Raw genomic sequence first — 13,302 nt, forward strand, 5'->3', positions numbered from 1 at the left:
ACACGAGAGGGAGGAGGAGGGAGCGGGAAGAGGGTATGCATAAAGAGGGTATCGTAGGTTTGGAGAGTGTTGAATATATGCTTCAAGAGAGATGCGACGTTCTGAAATGCAATTATACCCCACAGAGGTGGTCCGTGCAGACGTCGTCGGACGATCACTCAACCGAGGCCATGTGCTTTGTCGGGGATCGTATGCAAGAAATGAATCTCGCTGTCCCCTGAGCTCCTCCACCTTTCCTTTTCCCTCTCGTGTATCGAGATTGCCACAGATCGGCTCCCTCGCTGGGCCTTCTCTTCCAAGTGCCGTTGAGCCCGGTATCAGCGCTTTCCTCAGGCTGTCAGAACCTCAGCTCCTGTGTCAACAACCCGGCGGAGACTCCCATCCCCCGCCGTTTCACAATCGAACCGCCCATAATGGGCCTGGGAATGCTGCCCCATGCAGACTCCATCCCATCGAGGTGATCTCCATCATGTTCCTGGCGTGGAATAGTTGGAGCAGGGCACTTGTCTTCCTTGCCATCCCTACTTGTACAGCCCTGCTCCTCCACCCCCATACAGCAATAAACGCACTTGCCTTCAACCACGGCTTCGATGTGAGGGAAGCCACCATCCAAAGCCTGCACCACGCCCTCTTCACGGGCAGTGTCACATGCCGGGACATAGTATCCTCCTTCCTCGCCCGAATCGAAGCCATCAACCCCACCATCAACGCCGTCGCTTCCCTCCACCCTGACGCCCTCTTGGTCGCAGATGCCCTCGACGCCCAACTCGCATCCGGCGGGAACGCAACAGCCCGGGCCCTCCCGCTCTTCTGCGTCCCCTTCCTCGTCAAAGACAACTTCGACGTCGCAGGCATGCCCACCACGGGCGGCAGTCGGACCCTGGCCGGCCACGTCCCGTCCCACCATGCCCCGACGGTCCAGGCCCTGCTGGACGCAGGCGCCGTGCTCCTCGGCAAGACCAACCAGCACGAACTCGCCCTGGAGGGCCTCACCGTCAGCTCGTTAGGAGGGCAGACGCTCAATCCGTACGACCTGAGCCGCACTCCTGGAGGGAGCAGTGGGGGGAGTGGTGCAGCAGTCGCGGCGAACCTGGCTGTCTTTGCGACGGGCACCGACACCATGAACTCGCTCCGCAGTCCGGCAAGTGCGAACGCTTTGGTCAGCTTCCGGCCCACGCGCGGGCTGATTTCTAGGGCGGGAGTCATGCCAGTGAGCTTTACGCAGGATACCGTCGGGGCCATGGCGCGCACTGTGCAAGACCTTGCCGTCGTCTTGACTGTTATGGCAAGAGGTGCTGGCTTGGATCCGCGCGACAATGTGACAAGTGCTTGCCCGCCGGAGGTGCGCGCAAGGGACTACTCTTCCTCTCTGCAAAGCAAGCGAGGCAGTAGCAGCGTCAAAGGTCTGCGTCTGGGTGTTCTTCGCGGGTTCTTCAACCATACCTCCTCCCCGGAAACGACGCCCGTCAACCAGGCCATGGCGCACCTCGAGGCCCAACTTGCCGCTGCCGGCGTCGAGCTCGTCGACATCACCGACCCGCTGTACGACGCGCTCGCTATCGCAAAGCTCGACGTGCAAGTGTTCGAGTTCCGCGAGATGCTGGACGCCTACCTCACCGCGACCAGCAATACCTCCCATCCGCCATCTTCCCCTCCCAGCTTCCACGACCTCTTCGCGAGTGGCCAGTTCCTGGTCATCCCCGCGCAGTACGACTTCATCAAGCGCGCGGCTCGCTCATCCACGGCTGACGCGGGCTACCGCGACGCCCTGGCCGGGATCCGGCAGCTCGCCCGCTCGCTCGAGGCCACGTTTACCCGCGACCACCTCGACGCCGTCATCTACCCGGAGCAAAAGAACCTCGTCGTCAAGCTCGGCGCGCCCTCACAGGCCGGGAGGAACGGCATCCTCGCCGCCCTGACGGGGTATCCCGTCGTGTGCGTGCCGGCGGGGTACTCGCCGCCCTCGGGGGAGGCGCCGGTCGGGGTTCCGATCGGCATGGAGATCCTGGGGAGGCCGTGGGGCGAGGATCGGCTGCTGGAGATTGCGCGGTATATTGTGGATGAGGTGGCGCCGGCGAGGAGGGTGTCGCCGGTGGGTGGGAGGGTGGTGGAGTCGAAGTGTTACGACTCGGTTCCTTCTGTCAGGCCTGACGTGGGGAGTATCCCAGGGGCGTATCCGCTGGGGGTTCTTGGTTGAGCTGAAAGGGAGGTTGGATGGCTGATTTGTTGCTGTTAGATACCCTAGAATTGGATGCAGAGTTAGGTTGAGACACGCTCCGATAGCGGTTTACTGGAGGTTTGTTGGATTGCATTGCTTGATCGTTCCAAGGTCGCCTCGCACATTAATCATAGCTTCAGGCTTCAGGGGAAAGTGGTCAAAGGCATCGCATGGCTCTTCCTCTTCGTAGATTATGTCTGTGGAGAATGAACTGAATTCATCAATATTGAACAGAAGAATAAAGGGGTATGTAAATGCACTCCGGACTCGCTGTCGACGGAGATGCCGCTCCAAGAAGTAAAATACCATCCCATATGCTCCCAAACACCCAAGCCAGCCCCCTGGCGTTCCAACAACAAATAATATACACAGCAAGAACAGACCGACAGTCCAAGTTTATCATCTTCTATCCAGATCAACCAACGCCTTCCCCCCATCTACCAGGTAAAGCTCTCTTCAACAAAGTCGACAACCGTATTATGAGCCTGGACCTTGCGGACGGCGTCGCGCACGTCGTCCGCCAATCCGCCCGGCCCGCATACCGAGACGCACATGGCGCCCATCTGGTCCGCCACCTCCTTGGCCAGCAGCATCGGGATGTTGGGCCGGCCGGGGAACATTTGCACGGTGGTCGAGTTGGACACCACCTGGCTGACGGCCCTGGGGCGCGTCACGAACAGCCGGATCTGCAGGATCTCCTTGCGGTTCGGCAGGCGCAGGATCTGGTCCATCCACGGCCGCGCCCATTCCAAGACGGCATAGTCGCGCACGATCCACACCAGCGTCACCCGCCGCGTCGCCACCGTGCCCGCGTTGTACCCTTCGATCAGGTGCCGCAGGTAGCTGATCTGGTGCGTGATGCCCGTCGCGCCCGCCACGAGCACCACGTGTCCGTAGCTATCCATGCTGTGGTGGCCTGCGTAGGGCCCTTCGAAGGCCGCGCGCACGACCAGAGACGGGCGGCCGTGGCTCCGCTCGGCGGCCGCCACGGCGCGGTTGTACAGCTTGCGCGTCATGCCCGTGTGCGCGCCGATGATGAAGGAGACGGTGGTCCCCGTGGCGCGGGCGTTGCGGCGGGGGGAGTACATCGAGGAGGCGGAGGAGGAGGAGGAGGAGGATGGGAGGCCGGATTTTTTCGCTGATGGGGAGGAGATGGTCGTCGTCGTCCTCGCCCGGGCGGAAGCGGTGCTCGTACCAGGCGATGGAGAAGGGGTGGCTCTCCCAGGGGTTGGCGCCGAAGAAGCGGAGGTAGGCGTGCTGGCCGGGCTTGACGTCGACGAAGCGCGGGAGGTGCATGGTGACGCGGACGGCCTCGCCCGGCATGGGCTCGACGATGGCCTCGGTGAAGCCGCGGCTGGACCAGTTGGCGTAAACGAGGCGGAACATGCGCGCCAGGCGGTCGGCGAACCACAGCGCCATGACGGACAGGATCCAGGGGATCTGCGGCAGCCCGCCGTGCAGGGCCGAAGTGACGCAGTGGATGTAAGTGCAGACGAAGGCGACGAGGGCCAGAAAGATGTGGCCGTTGAGGAAGGTCTCGTAGAAGGCGTGACGCAGGGGCGAGACGGAAAGGATCATGAGGAGCGCCATGGCGGCCACGCCGACGGTGCCCGAGGTGATGAAGGGGTCGTAGAGGATCCGATGCCTCACGCCGGCCCATCCGTTGTCGGCGACCTGGACGATGGTCCAAGCGAGGAGGTGGATGAGCACCTCGAGGACCGAAATGCGTCCGATCCAGCGGTGAAGGAGGTTGTACGTGTCGAAGCTGACGTTGAGCAGGCCGATGAGCGGGTTGTTGCGGCCGGCGAAGATAACGAGCGGGATCATGTTGACAACCGAGAGAGTGCCGGAGCGGCCGCGCAGCTCGGCGCAGAGGGCGTACTTGTTCTCCTGGTCCCAGTCGAGGACGAGCATGTAGGCCACGTTGCTCGCCAGGTAGATGAACAGGATGAGGGCGTGGAGCCTCGACGGCAAGGTGCCCATGTTGACAGCGCTCGACAGGCGGATCTCGCGGTTGTGCCTCTTCTTCCAGAGCGGCGCGTAGATGAGCCCCGTCTTGAGCCCCGGCATCCTGTGCCACTGGCTCCTCTTCCAGTACTCCTGCTTGTGCCCCGGCTGCGACATGGCCGCCACGAGCCGCAACTTTGCCCACGCCAAACTGCCTATCCTGATGAGCAGCATGATGAAACCCATCCCGCCCAAGGTCCACCACAGAACGTCAGTAAAGAGCATGTTATTATCTTGATTGACGCCGTTCAGGGCCGTGTTGTAGGGGGAGATGGTTGAGCTTGGGGTCGGCGCCGTCGTCTGGGCGCCCAGTACTGTCGAGGCCGCATATTGTAGTTGTGATGACGCAGAGGTGGCGAGCGCCGGCTCGCCCTGGGGTTGTGGTGCCATTTTGGGATTTGAAGTCGCCTGCTGAGGGCGAAATTTGAAGGCAGCAAGTGGGATGAAGTGAAGAAATCACCGATTTCGGAAATCCCCTCCTCTCCAGGGGCCGGTGAGAAGAATCGCCTGAGGAGATTTGGGTCGTGGGAAGCTGAGTGGTGGTCGGTAGCTGGAAGGGCCGTGTTATTGAAGAGCAGACATTCCCATTGTGTGTCGGACAAGAGAGTCACAAAGATATTGTTTGGGTTTTGAGTCGACCAACAAACCCGCAGATGGCGAACAAGAGAAGTGAGGCTGGGCAAAACGAGTCGACAGGAGCGGGTGTAAGTGAGTCGAGTTTTGGGATGCTGTCTCGGATCAAGGGCTTGTCGTCGTTGTTTAGGTTGTCGTTGCTCACAGTTGCCCACAGATGTCGTCGGCCACCCAGGCACTCATACAGCAGTTCAAGTGTTGGTTTTCCAGAAAGCCGTGAGGTTTGCAGAGGAGAGAACCACGATCCTGCAAGTCAGGGTCGGTGTCGAAAAAAAATGAAGGACAGGTCGCCGACAAGAGTCAGTCGAAGAGATGACTTGTCAGTTGCTGAAGCCACAGAGAGTGTGTCGTCAAAAACAAAGGTGTCGTCCGAGGGAGCGAAGTTGGATCGGCGCAGCGATAAAAGAGGGATGAGTGACACAACAGCACAGCGCGTGTCGATTGCAGGAACCAACGTGGATGCGATCAAGAAGTGAACGAAGTCGAGATACCAAAGGACCTCGACTACGGTGAAACAAACGGAGGGAGGGGAGGGAGGTGAAAAAAGCGGCAGCGTTGAGGCCTAGAATGAGGAAGAGGGAGTCGACCCGACCACTGCGCCTCCGTGCCAGACGACTTATAAGAGACATGCGCCCAAAAGCACCAGCCAGGCTTGGGAAAACGCCATCGACAAAAAACACGGCTCCCTCCGGAGCTAGCTCCTAGTCATCTACCCATGGTCTGCCCCTTGCCTGTTGGCAAACGTACGACTTCGGATCCCTTGCGGCGGAAGATAGCCGCTCCACGTCCAACCAACTTTGACGGGAGAGACTCGTTCGCAGGCCAATCGCTCCGCGAACACACCACGAGCCACATTAGCCCTGAAATTCGCTATCAAGCCGCTCCTTCGGGGCCTGACCATGGCATGTTTTTAGGCCCCTTCGACTCCCTTCGCCTCGGAGCGGTCGAGGGCTGGGAAAGCAACGGACGACGGAGAAGAGAGCAGAGCAAGCGAAATCATAGGATGAGGTTTCTCCGAGATTTTGGGTGGTGGATTCAGATGCTCATGCAGCAGACGGGGGTTGCATCGTTGATTGGTCGTGTGTTTCCTGGGGCGTTTCTTGGCCCCCCTGCTTCTGCTTGCTTGTTCGCTGCTTGTTCGCCGTGGCTTCTGTGGGGCTGTGGCCTCCCCCTGGCCCAACGCAGCGGTGACGGTGAGGGGCGAGGTCGTCCGCCCTGCGCCACGCGGGGGGGACGCCGGCTCAGCGCGGGGCTGGGAGACCGGCCATCCCGGCCAGCGGGCCGTGGGTTTGTCCGGGTTGGATAAGACGGACTCGATCTCACGGTGATGATGATGATGGTGTTGTTGACTGCAATGACACTCATGATTTTTGGTGTTCTTTACTTTCCTCTTCCTCCTCCTCTTCCTCCTCCTCCTCCTCCTCCTCCTCCTCGTCGTCGTCGGACAGTTTGATGTGAATGTATTGCTGTTTGCTGATTCTCAAATCAGAGATTCTAGGTCTCTTCCTAGGCCAAGCATCTCCCGTGTCGCCATTTCGTTACCGCACTTGGCGAGCAAGGCGGCGCGGGCATCCTGAGACCGAGCATGAAGGAGCGCGGCAGAGACGGGGCGTGATTCCGAAGATCTCGACCGTCACGTCCAAGCTCAACCCAGCACGACTGTGGACAATGTTGACATCATGCCATGCTGCGGAGCTCCTGTGCCGTGGTTGGTTTCGAGCAGGAAAACGGTCCATCTGCCATTTTCAGTATCACCGGCGAAGAAGGGAACCTGAGCATGAACCATGAACCTGGAAAACAAATTGAGGCTCTAGCGAGCGGGTGGGCCAGCGAAATCTGTGTCATCCAAAGATCTGCAAACAAGCTCGCAGTGATCTTCGCTGGCGACCTTGCTCATCATGCTACCGTTGCCTTGGGATCTTATGTAAACCAACTCAGCCACCGTCACACAACACCAGCACAAGCGTACGCACACTGAGGAGTTGCATTTTGACGGCGCCCTCACTGGCCTTGAATTGCACATCTCATTCTGGTGTTGTGCAGGTCAGCAGAAGAGAGATCTCGGACCGTGGTTATCATCACCCTGGTCCTGTTGCTGAGCTTTGTGCAAAAAGGGCAACGGACCCCCGCTGTCGGGACGAAACGACCGCGCGGAACGAGATGAAGGGGCTATCCCCATGATGACCGTTGCGCCCGCCCAGCCGTTCACTTGCTGCATCACGCCAACCTTCAACTCGCCATCGATCCTTGGAAGCGGCTCGATATGATTTCTGGTCGGGAACCTCATTTGTTGTTTTTGTTTTCCGCGCTGGCATGTCCGTGCGGCGTCAAAGTCCCTGCGTTGCACGATTCGAGATGTTGGCTACTGGGTACGCGATGTACCGACTGGATTCTTTAGCGGCTTCCATGCTCTGTCAATCTTAGGCCTACATTATGCGTCCAACCTCCGCATTCCTTGAGAGGCAAGCAGAGGTACAGCAACGCGAGGGTCGGATGTGTCCATGATGGATCGAATGAAATCATTCTGGATCTATGGACCGTTGCTTGTCTCTCAAGGCCAACTGGGCTTGCATCGTCTGGAAAACACACTGATCAACATCCCCATCGGCGTCCGCCGTTTCTTCAATCTTGATGAGCCTCGGGAAGCCTCTACTGTAGTAGAGCAAAAAGCAAGCCTGGAACCTGGAAACAATCCCGAGATCTGATGAGGCCCAAGCTTTTGTAGAGGGAACGGTGACATTGGGCGTGGAGTGGCAGTTGAGGTACGTACGGCGTAGTACACACATACAGTGGCGGCATCCTCAGAATTTACACTGTGATATCCATCCATGATGGGGCCGGCAAGATCCGGGCAGAACCCGACCAAGACGAATGCCAAGCATCGCAAGCACCTGAACTGCCGACTCTGAGAGACCACGCACGAGCCCTGCAAAAGTAGACGACGTCGACCGCATCCTCTCCGTACGCCCAGCGCAGGAGCCGCGAAGCGCCAATTGACTAAAGAGCCCCGCGTCCCACCATCCGCCATGGGTTCGAGCTCCTCCAAACCCTCCGACTCGGCGCCACATGTGTGGAAGGGGTGCGTGGAAATCCCTCCTCGAATGAAGCTCAAGCTTAGGTAGTTCATGTTTCTGACTTGCTTGCTCCAGGTCAACTCCTCAAACAGGCGTGTCGCAACATCTCGTCGAGTCCATCGAGGGCAACAATGAGGTTCGATAGATAGCCCAACCCACAAAGCCTCAGCAAACCAACCATTTATCTAACCCTCCTCCCCTCTCCAAATTCCAGACCGATGTCTCTCGCCTCCAAGCCCTGGAGCTGCACATCCAAGAGCGCGTCGCCGCCGAGCTGAAGCGCTTGCGCGACCAAGAAGCCGAGGGCCTCCGCGAGGCCCAAAAGAAGCTCTCCCAGCTGCCCGCCGACGACCAAGAGCCCGACAACGGCAGCAACATCCAGCAGCAACTGACCGGCCCCACCCGGCACGAGGTGTCCAAGGCCATCGAGAACCTGCGGGCCAAGCTTGAGGACCGCCGCAAGGTGCGCCCGCTGCCCGAGAGCGTGGAGCGCGCCCGTAACGAGGTGACGCGGTGTCTGCGCGAGAACGACCGCCGCCCGCTCGACTGCTGGCGCGAGGTGGAGGCGTTCAAGGAGGAAGTGAGGAAGCTGGAGAAGGGGTGGGTGGATAAGGTGATTAGCTAGGTGTGGTTTAATCCGGGAGGTTGAATAGTGAACCAGGAGAAGAGGGGAAACACAACAATCATGAACAGGGGCAGACTCCATAGGACGCGGAAGCTGTATACCACAAATGGATGGATGGAGGGAGGGAGGAAGGGAGGAAGGGCTGTGTTAAACCTGGGCTGAGAAGCCCGTCAAAAATCTGGGCGTTGGCATGGATTGCTTCACCGGCGAAATAGACGTGTACAAAAGCTTCTTTGGCTCCATGTTTTCGGGGTTTCTACACGACGTGCTGCTCATGTAATACAAACTCTATGACGGCATCCTCGGCGAGGTCCTCACGACGCTCCCTCTCCTGCGCCATCCTCATCTTCTCCTGTTCGAGCTCCTCGCGTCGCCTCAAGCCCTCTTGTCGCTTCCGCTCCCTTCTCGTCTGCGAATCTTCCCGCTGCTGCTGCTTCTCCCTCCTCTTTTCTGCGGCCGTAAACGCGGCCTCGAGGGCGGCATCGAACCGGGCGATGCGCTTCTGGTTCTCAACAAACCGCTCGTTGGCGATCTGTACCAACGTCTTGAGATACTGCGGCGGCACCATCAGTTGGCAAACCCCGTTGATCTCGGCCGCGATGAGTGATTCGAAGGATAGCCCCATGGACCGCACCGCGACCATTGGCGTCGACTCGTCGGAGCCTTGTCGGGGCACCAGGCTGACGGCGCCCGTCTCGCGGAATCCCGCCTCCATCCCGGCTTGGATGACCAGCTGGGCATGCTCCACCGAGGCAGTCAACACATGAAGAATCTGTAAGGTGGGTTTCAACCCCCGTCAGTCAGCTAAGCCAGTCGTTGTCATTTGGAAGGCAACGCTGATGACGCCATGAACGCACCATGGGCTCAAACTTGAAGTGTATCAATCTCGCCGTGCCCTTCACATCCACAAACCCACCACCCCTCTCCGCTGCTACCACCTCCCTCCCCCCAAGTAACAACCTCTCATACCCCTGCTCACCATCCCCCTCCACCTCCTCTTCCCTCACCGGATCGTGCGAAACAAACAACCACTCCCCGCCTCCTTTCCCACCAGAACTGCTCGCCACCACCGCTTCCGCCGCCGCCGTTGGCGATGTCCCGTTCCTCTCTCCCTCCCCCACCTCCTCCTTTTCCTTCTCTCCTACCTTGGAGGAGGAAGATGAGAATGCCGAAACCTTGGGTCCCTCAAGGTACACGCTCACCCTCCCCGCGCAGCTGCTGGTCGTGACGAGCCCTTCTCTCGCATTGACACGGTCGATGAGCCCGCGCAGGCCGGCGTCGACGGAGCCCTTGGGCGAGGCGTCGGCGTATTCCGGGTCTGGACGGGCGAGGGAGGCGAGGATTTGTTGCTTTTTCGGGGCGAAGGAGCGGCCGGGCGGGGGGAGGGCGGGTTTCATTTTTCTTGGGAGGGGTCTGAGGTATTTCAGTTTTGGTGTCGTGTCTGTTGTCGGGGTCTGGTTTTTCCTCCTCGCGGAGATGGTGGTGATGAGTGCTTGCTTTGATAGTTTGGTGATGGGATGTGGTGAGGTGAGTGAGGAGGGGTGGATATGTGGGGCAGGTAGGCTTTTGAGAGCAAAGGAGGGATAGTCTCGTCTTGTCGGCGGACTCCGAGGACGACTTGACGACGTGGTGGATGGTGGGCTTTGGTCAATGGTTGTATGATGGGGAGAACAGTGAATCCATGAAGACTGGGAGGGAAGTCTTAGACATCTCGATGTTGATGAGGGAGGGGCGATAATGGGAGTCACGTGGTTTGGTAGTATCACGGCAATTTTCTACGCTTTCTGCTACCACCGCAAGTGTGAAACATGAACTAAAGTTCTACATCTGCCGAGATCCTGGAGAGATTCATGGTGAGGGTAGTTCTGGGTAACGGCCATATCTACCGGAAGGGCCATCCACGGTTCTCTGGTTCCGTGGACATGCTGCAGAGGAGCATGTCCGAGCGCTTGAATGTGTACGAATAAGCATATCTTGTTTGATCAGGGTCATCCGTAACTGGTGTATCTACGGAAGCGTGCCCGGGAGAGGTCCATTCCGGAATTGTGACATAGGAGGGACTGAACTAAGGCTTTAGCCTCATAGTAGTAATTAAGGGCCGTAGTGACGTCCAACCCTGCTTGAAGTGAGGTAGAGGTTATCGGGTAACCCGTCGTCTCGACGGCATTATATGGAAGACGTGTGGGATGACAAACGCTCCCAGGCCTGTCTGCATTCGTCCGGGGATGCTGGTAGCTGGTAGCGCCTTCGGCAGAGACACCGCCGGCGGCAACAACAAGGAACAGTGTTGGCGATGAAGCTTGTATGCAGGTGGACGAGGTTGGTCGAATCAATATCCTGTCTGCCGGACATGAGGCTTAGATACGAGGGAGGGACTCAAAATCCTGGCCTGGCCTCGCGAGAACCGTCCCAGATCATCCCGTGGATAACGACGGCCGGGGAAGCACGTTGGTGCATGCCGTGTGACACAGCGGCACTTGATCATGGAGATGCCCTTCAAGTCCTCGACGGTCTGGCCTTACTCATGGTTGCAGGAACGTCCACGAGGAATTCTTGGTGGCCTCAAGGACCCGTCTTCTTCGGCCAACGTCCTCCCGCACAACACGTGGTGTTGGGGGAACGTCCGCAGGAGCCTTGGCGAGACCTGCTACATGGTCGGGACCGAGCTGGACGGGGAGGGCTGCATGCTTCTCACCGCGGGCCTGCGAAAGTCGTGCTGCTGGGGGTGGTGGGAGGATACGTTGGGGCACGGGGCTCCGAGTCGAGCTTTGGGAGCTTGGGAGGGAGGGGTTTGGGTCCGATCGGGTCGTTCGAAGCAACAAAAAGCACTCCTCAGATGCAGGACGACAGAGAAGAAGAATAGGGGCGCCCGATCGGGTCTGCGAAGCACCGTCCTTCATCATCACCTGTTTGGCACCTATTCTCACAGTAGTTGAAGGAGAGTACAGTCCACTCATGCCGTGGAATGTTGATGCATTCATACTCGGTAGGGTCGCAACCCTGATTGGTGCTCGCCTCCGAGCCAAGGTGACCATCCTACCTAGGCCAGCGACGGGATGAGACCACAAACCATCAGTCGACAGCTAACAATCGATAAAAGTTTGTTGGCCATCTTTCATATGTCTTTTGGCTTTCCAAAACCCGCGAAACGAACAGGTACCGGTCTCTCAGAGGGAATCCCATCAGCCGTCAAAAAGATGTTTGGTCTGTCAACACCCGAGGTAGGGAAATCAGGTGACTGAGACATCTCTTGAAACGCTATCATCACCTGACCTGACATATGTCTCACGATGAAGCAGGAGAAGGAACCCCAGTAGAAAACTAACAGAGTAAGAGAGGTATTTTGATCATTTTATTTCCTATCTGCATAGCGGAAAGCCAAGCCAAACACATCAGCTGGCCACGCCTTGGTAGAGGAACCGTCCTCCCAGGCGGCCGCAAGATCCAAAAAGTCCCATAACACCATACCCTCCGGAACACCGTAATAATGCCATAATAAAGCAAACCTGTAAGTGCTGCCCCCCTGCCCCGACGTCATTACCCATCGTAACACCCCATCACTGACGCTCCCGTTTTCATATTCCTCCACGCCCAGCATCTATCCACCCCGTACTCAAGCAGCCTGGACCGCCTGGCCCTTCTGCCGGGCCATCTGCTCCAGGAACTGGGCGTAGCGGCTCTTCTTGTTGTGGATGCCGCATTCGGTCTTGTCCTGGCCCTTCCAGCGGCCGGCGCGCTCGTCCTCGTTCTCGCCGACGGGCACCGTCGAGTGCCAGTCGCCGACCGACTTGTACCCCTTGTCGAGCAGGGCGTTGTAAGGGACATTGTGCTCCGTGATGTACTGCTTGACCTGCGCAAAGGTCCAGTTGGCCAGGGGGTTGATCTTGACGACGCCGCGCTCCTCGTCCACCTCGACCACGTCGATGGAGCCGCGCTGGGCCCCCTGGGACCGCCGCCGGCCCGTGAGCACCGCGCCAACCTTGAGGGTCGCATACGCCCTCTCCAGCGGCTCGACCTTGGCGATCCAGTCGTACAACTCCGACGACGTCTCCCACAGCCGCTCGCCGTACAGCTCCTCAAACTGCTTGGGCGTCTCGACGTCGGCCGGCTTGAAGACGTGCACCTTGACGCCGTAGCGAGCCTTGACGCGCTCCACGAGGTCGTACGTCTCCTGGAAGTGGTAGAGGGTGTCGAGGAAGATGAGCTCGACCGGCTGGAGGTGGGGAGCCTCGGCGTCGAGCTTGGAGAGCATGTCGAGGGTGACGAGGCCGGTCAGACCGAAGGCGGTCGACTGGTACAGTTGCGGGAAGAAAATGCGGCAGAAACGGAGGATGTCCATCGGCTCCAGGGCCTCCAGGTGCTTGTTCAGGTGCCGGAGGTGCTCCTTGGTGAGGGATATCCGGGGTAGGTCGACCGTGGACGAACTCGGCGACACGAAGCCTGAGTCGACAGACCCACGGTCCCCAGACGAGGAGGTCTGGGAGCAAGTCTCCATGCGCGTGTCGTCGGCGGCCATGTTGAAGGCGGCTTGGGGGGTGAAGAAGGGAAGGAGATGGGTGGTCAGAACGCTGCTGGAGGAGACAGGCGAGGTGGAGATGGTTGGTTGAAGAGGTCTACGTTCTCAGGAGAGGAGGAGAGAGTCCAAGTATTGGGGAGGAGGTCCGTTAAGAGGAGGGGGGAGTTAACTTGTGGCGGGGGGAATGTGTCAAATACGTGGGTAGGTGTAAGAGGCGGACGGGGGGTGG

General features: G+C 58.9%; 6 protein-coding genes across 6 annotated transcripts; 2 read left to right on the forward strand and 4 right to left on the reverse strand.

Annotated features, from left to right (window-relative positions):
• Positions 1-469: 469 nt before the first annotated feature.
• On the forward strand, positions 470-2,197 carry VTJ04DRAFT_2405 (uncharacterized protein; the record flags this gene model as incomplete). The annotated part of the gene is made up of 1 exon (XM_069360191.1): positions 470-2,197. One exon carries the CDS (start codon positions 470-472, stop codon positions 2,195-2,197), a length of 1,728 nt encoding a protein of 575 aa, XP_069220926.1.
• Positions 2,198-2,655: 458 nt separating this feature from the next.
• VTJ04DRAFT_2406 (uncharacterized protein) lies at positions 2,656-4,615 on the reverse strand (the record flags this gene model as incomplete). Its single annotated transcript, XM_069360192.1, has 2 exons — positions 2,656-3,222; positions 3,305-4,615. The coding sequence occupies 2 exons, from the start codon at positions 4,613-4,615 to the stop codon at positions 2,656-2,658; spliced, it is 1,878 nt and encodes a 625-aa protein (XP_069220927.1).
• A 66-nt stretch (positions 4,616-4,681) lies between these two features.
• Positions 4,682-5,759, reverse strand: VTJ04DRAFT_2407 (uncharacterized protein; the record flags this gene model as incomplete). The annotated part of the gene is made up of 3 exons (XM_069360193.1): positions 4,682-4,775; positions 4,873-5,104; positions 5,606-5,759. 3 exons carry the CDS (start codon positions 5,757-5,759, stop codon positions 4,682-4,684), a joined length of 480 nt encoding a protein of 159 aa, XP_069220928.1.
• Positions 5,760-7,884: 2,125 nt separating this feature from the next.
• Positions 7,885-8,557, forward strand: VTJ04DRAFT_2408 (uncharacterized protein; the record flags this gene model as incomplete). The annotated part of the gene is made up of 3 exons (XM_069360194.1): positions 7,885-7,937; positions 8,008-8,068; positions 8,147-8,557. The coding sequence occupies 3 exons, from the start codon at positions 7,885-7,887 to the stop codon at positions 8,555-8,557; spliced, it is 525 nt and encodes a 174-aa protein (XP_069220929.1).
• Positions 8,558-8,813: 256 nt separating this feature from the next.
• VTJ04DRAFT_2409 (uncharacterized protein) lies at positions 8,814-9,954 on the reverse strand (the record flags this gene model as incomplete). Its single annotated transcript, XM_069360195.1, has 2 exons — positions 8,814-9,329; positions 9,415-9,954. The coding sequence occupies 2 exons, from the start codon at positions 9,952-9,954 to the stop codon at positions 8,814-8,816; spliced, it is 1,056 nt and encodes a 351-aa protein (XP_069220930.1).
• A 2,216-nt stretch (positions 9,955-12,170) lies between these two features.
• On the reverse strand, positions 12,171-13,073 carry VTJ04DRAFT_2410 (uncharacterized protein; the record flags this gene model as incomplete). The annotated part of the gene is made up of 1 exon (XM_069360197.1): positions 12,171-13,073. The coding sequence occupies one exon, from the start codon at positions 13,071-13,073 to the stop codon at positions 12,171-12,173; it is 903 nt and encodes a 300-aa protein (XP_069220931.1).
• Between the last annotated feature and the right edge of the window lie 229 nt (positions 13,074-13,302).

This window comes from Mycothermus thermophilus, assembly GCF_041956435.1.
Source record: "Mycothermus thermophilus strain CBS 625.91 unplaced genomic scaffold VTJ04scaffold_2, whole genome shotgun sequence".
Lineage (NCBI taxonomy): Eukaryota > Fungi > Ascomycota > Sordariomycetes > Sordariales > Chaetomiaceae > Mycothermus > Mycothermus thermophilus.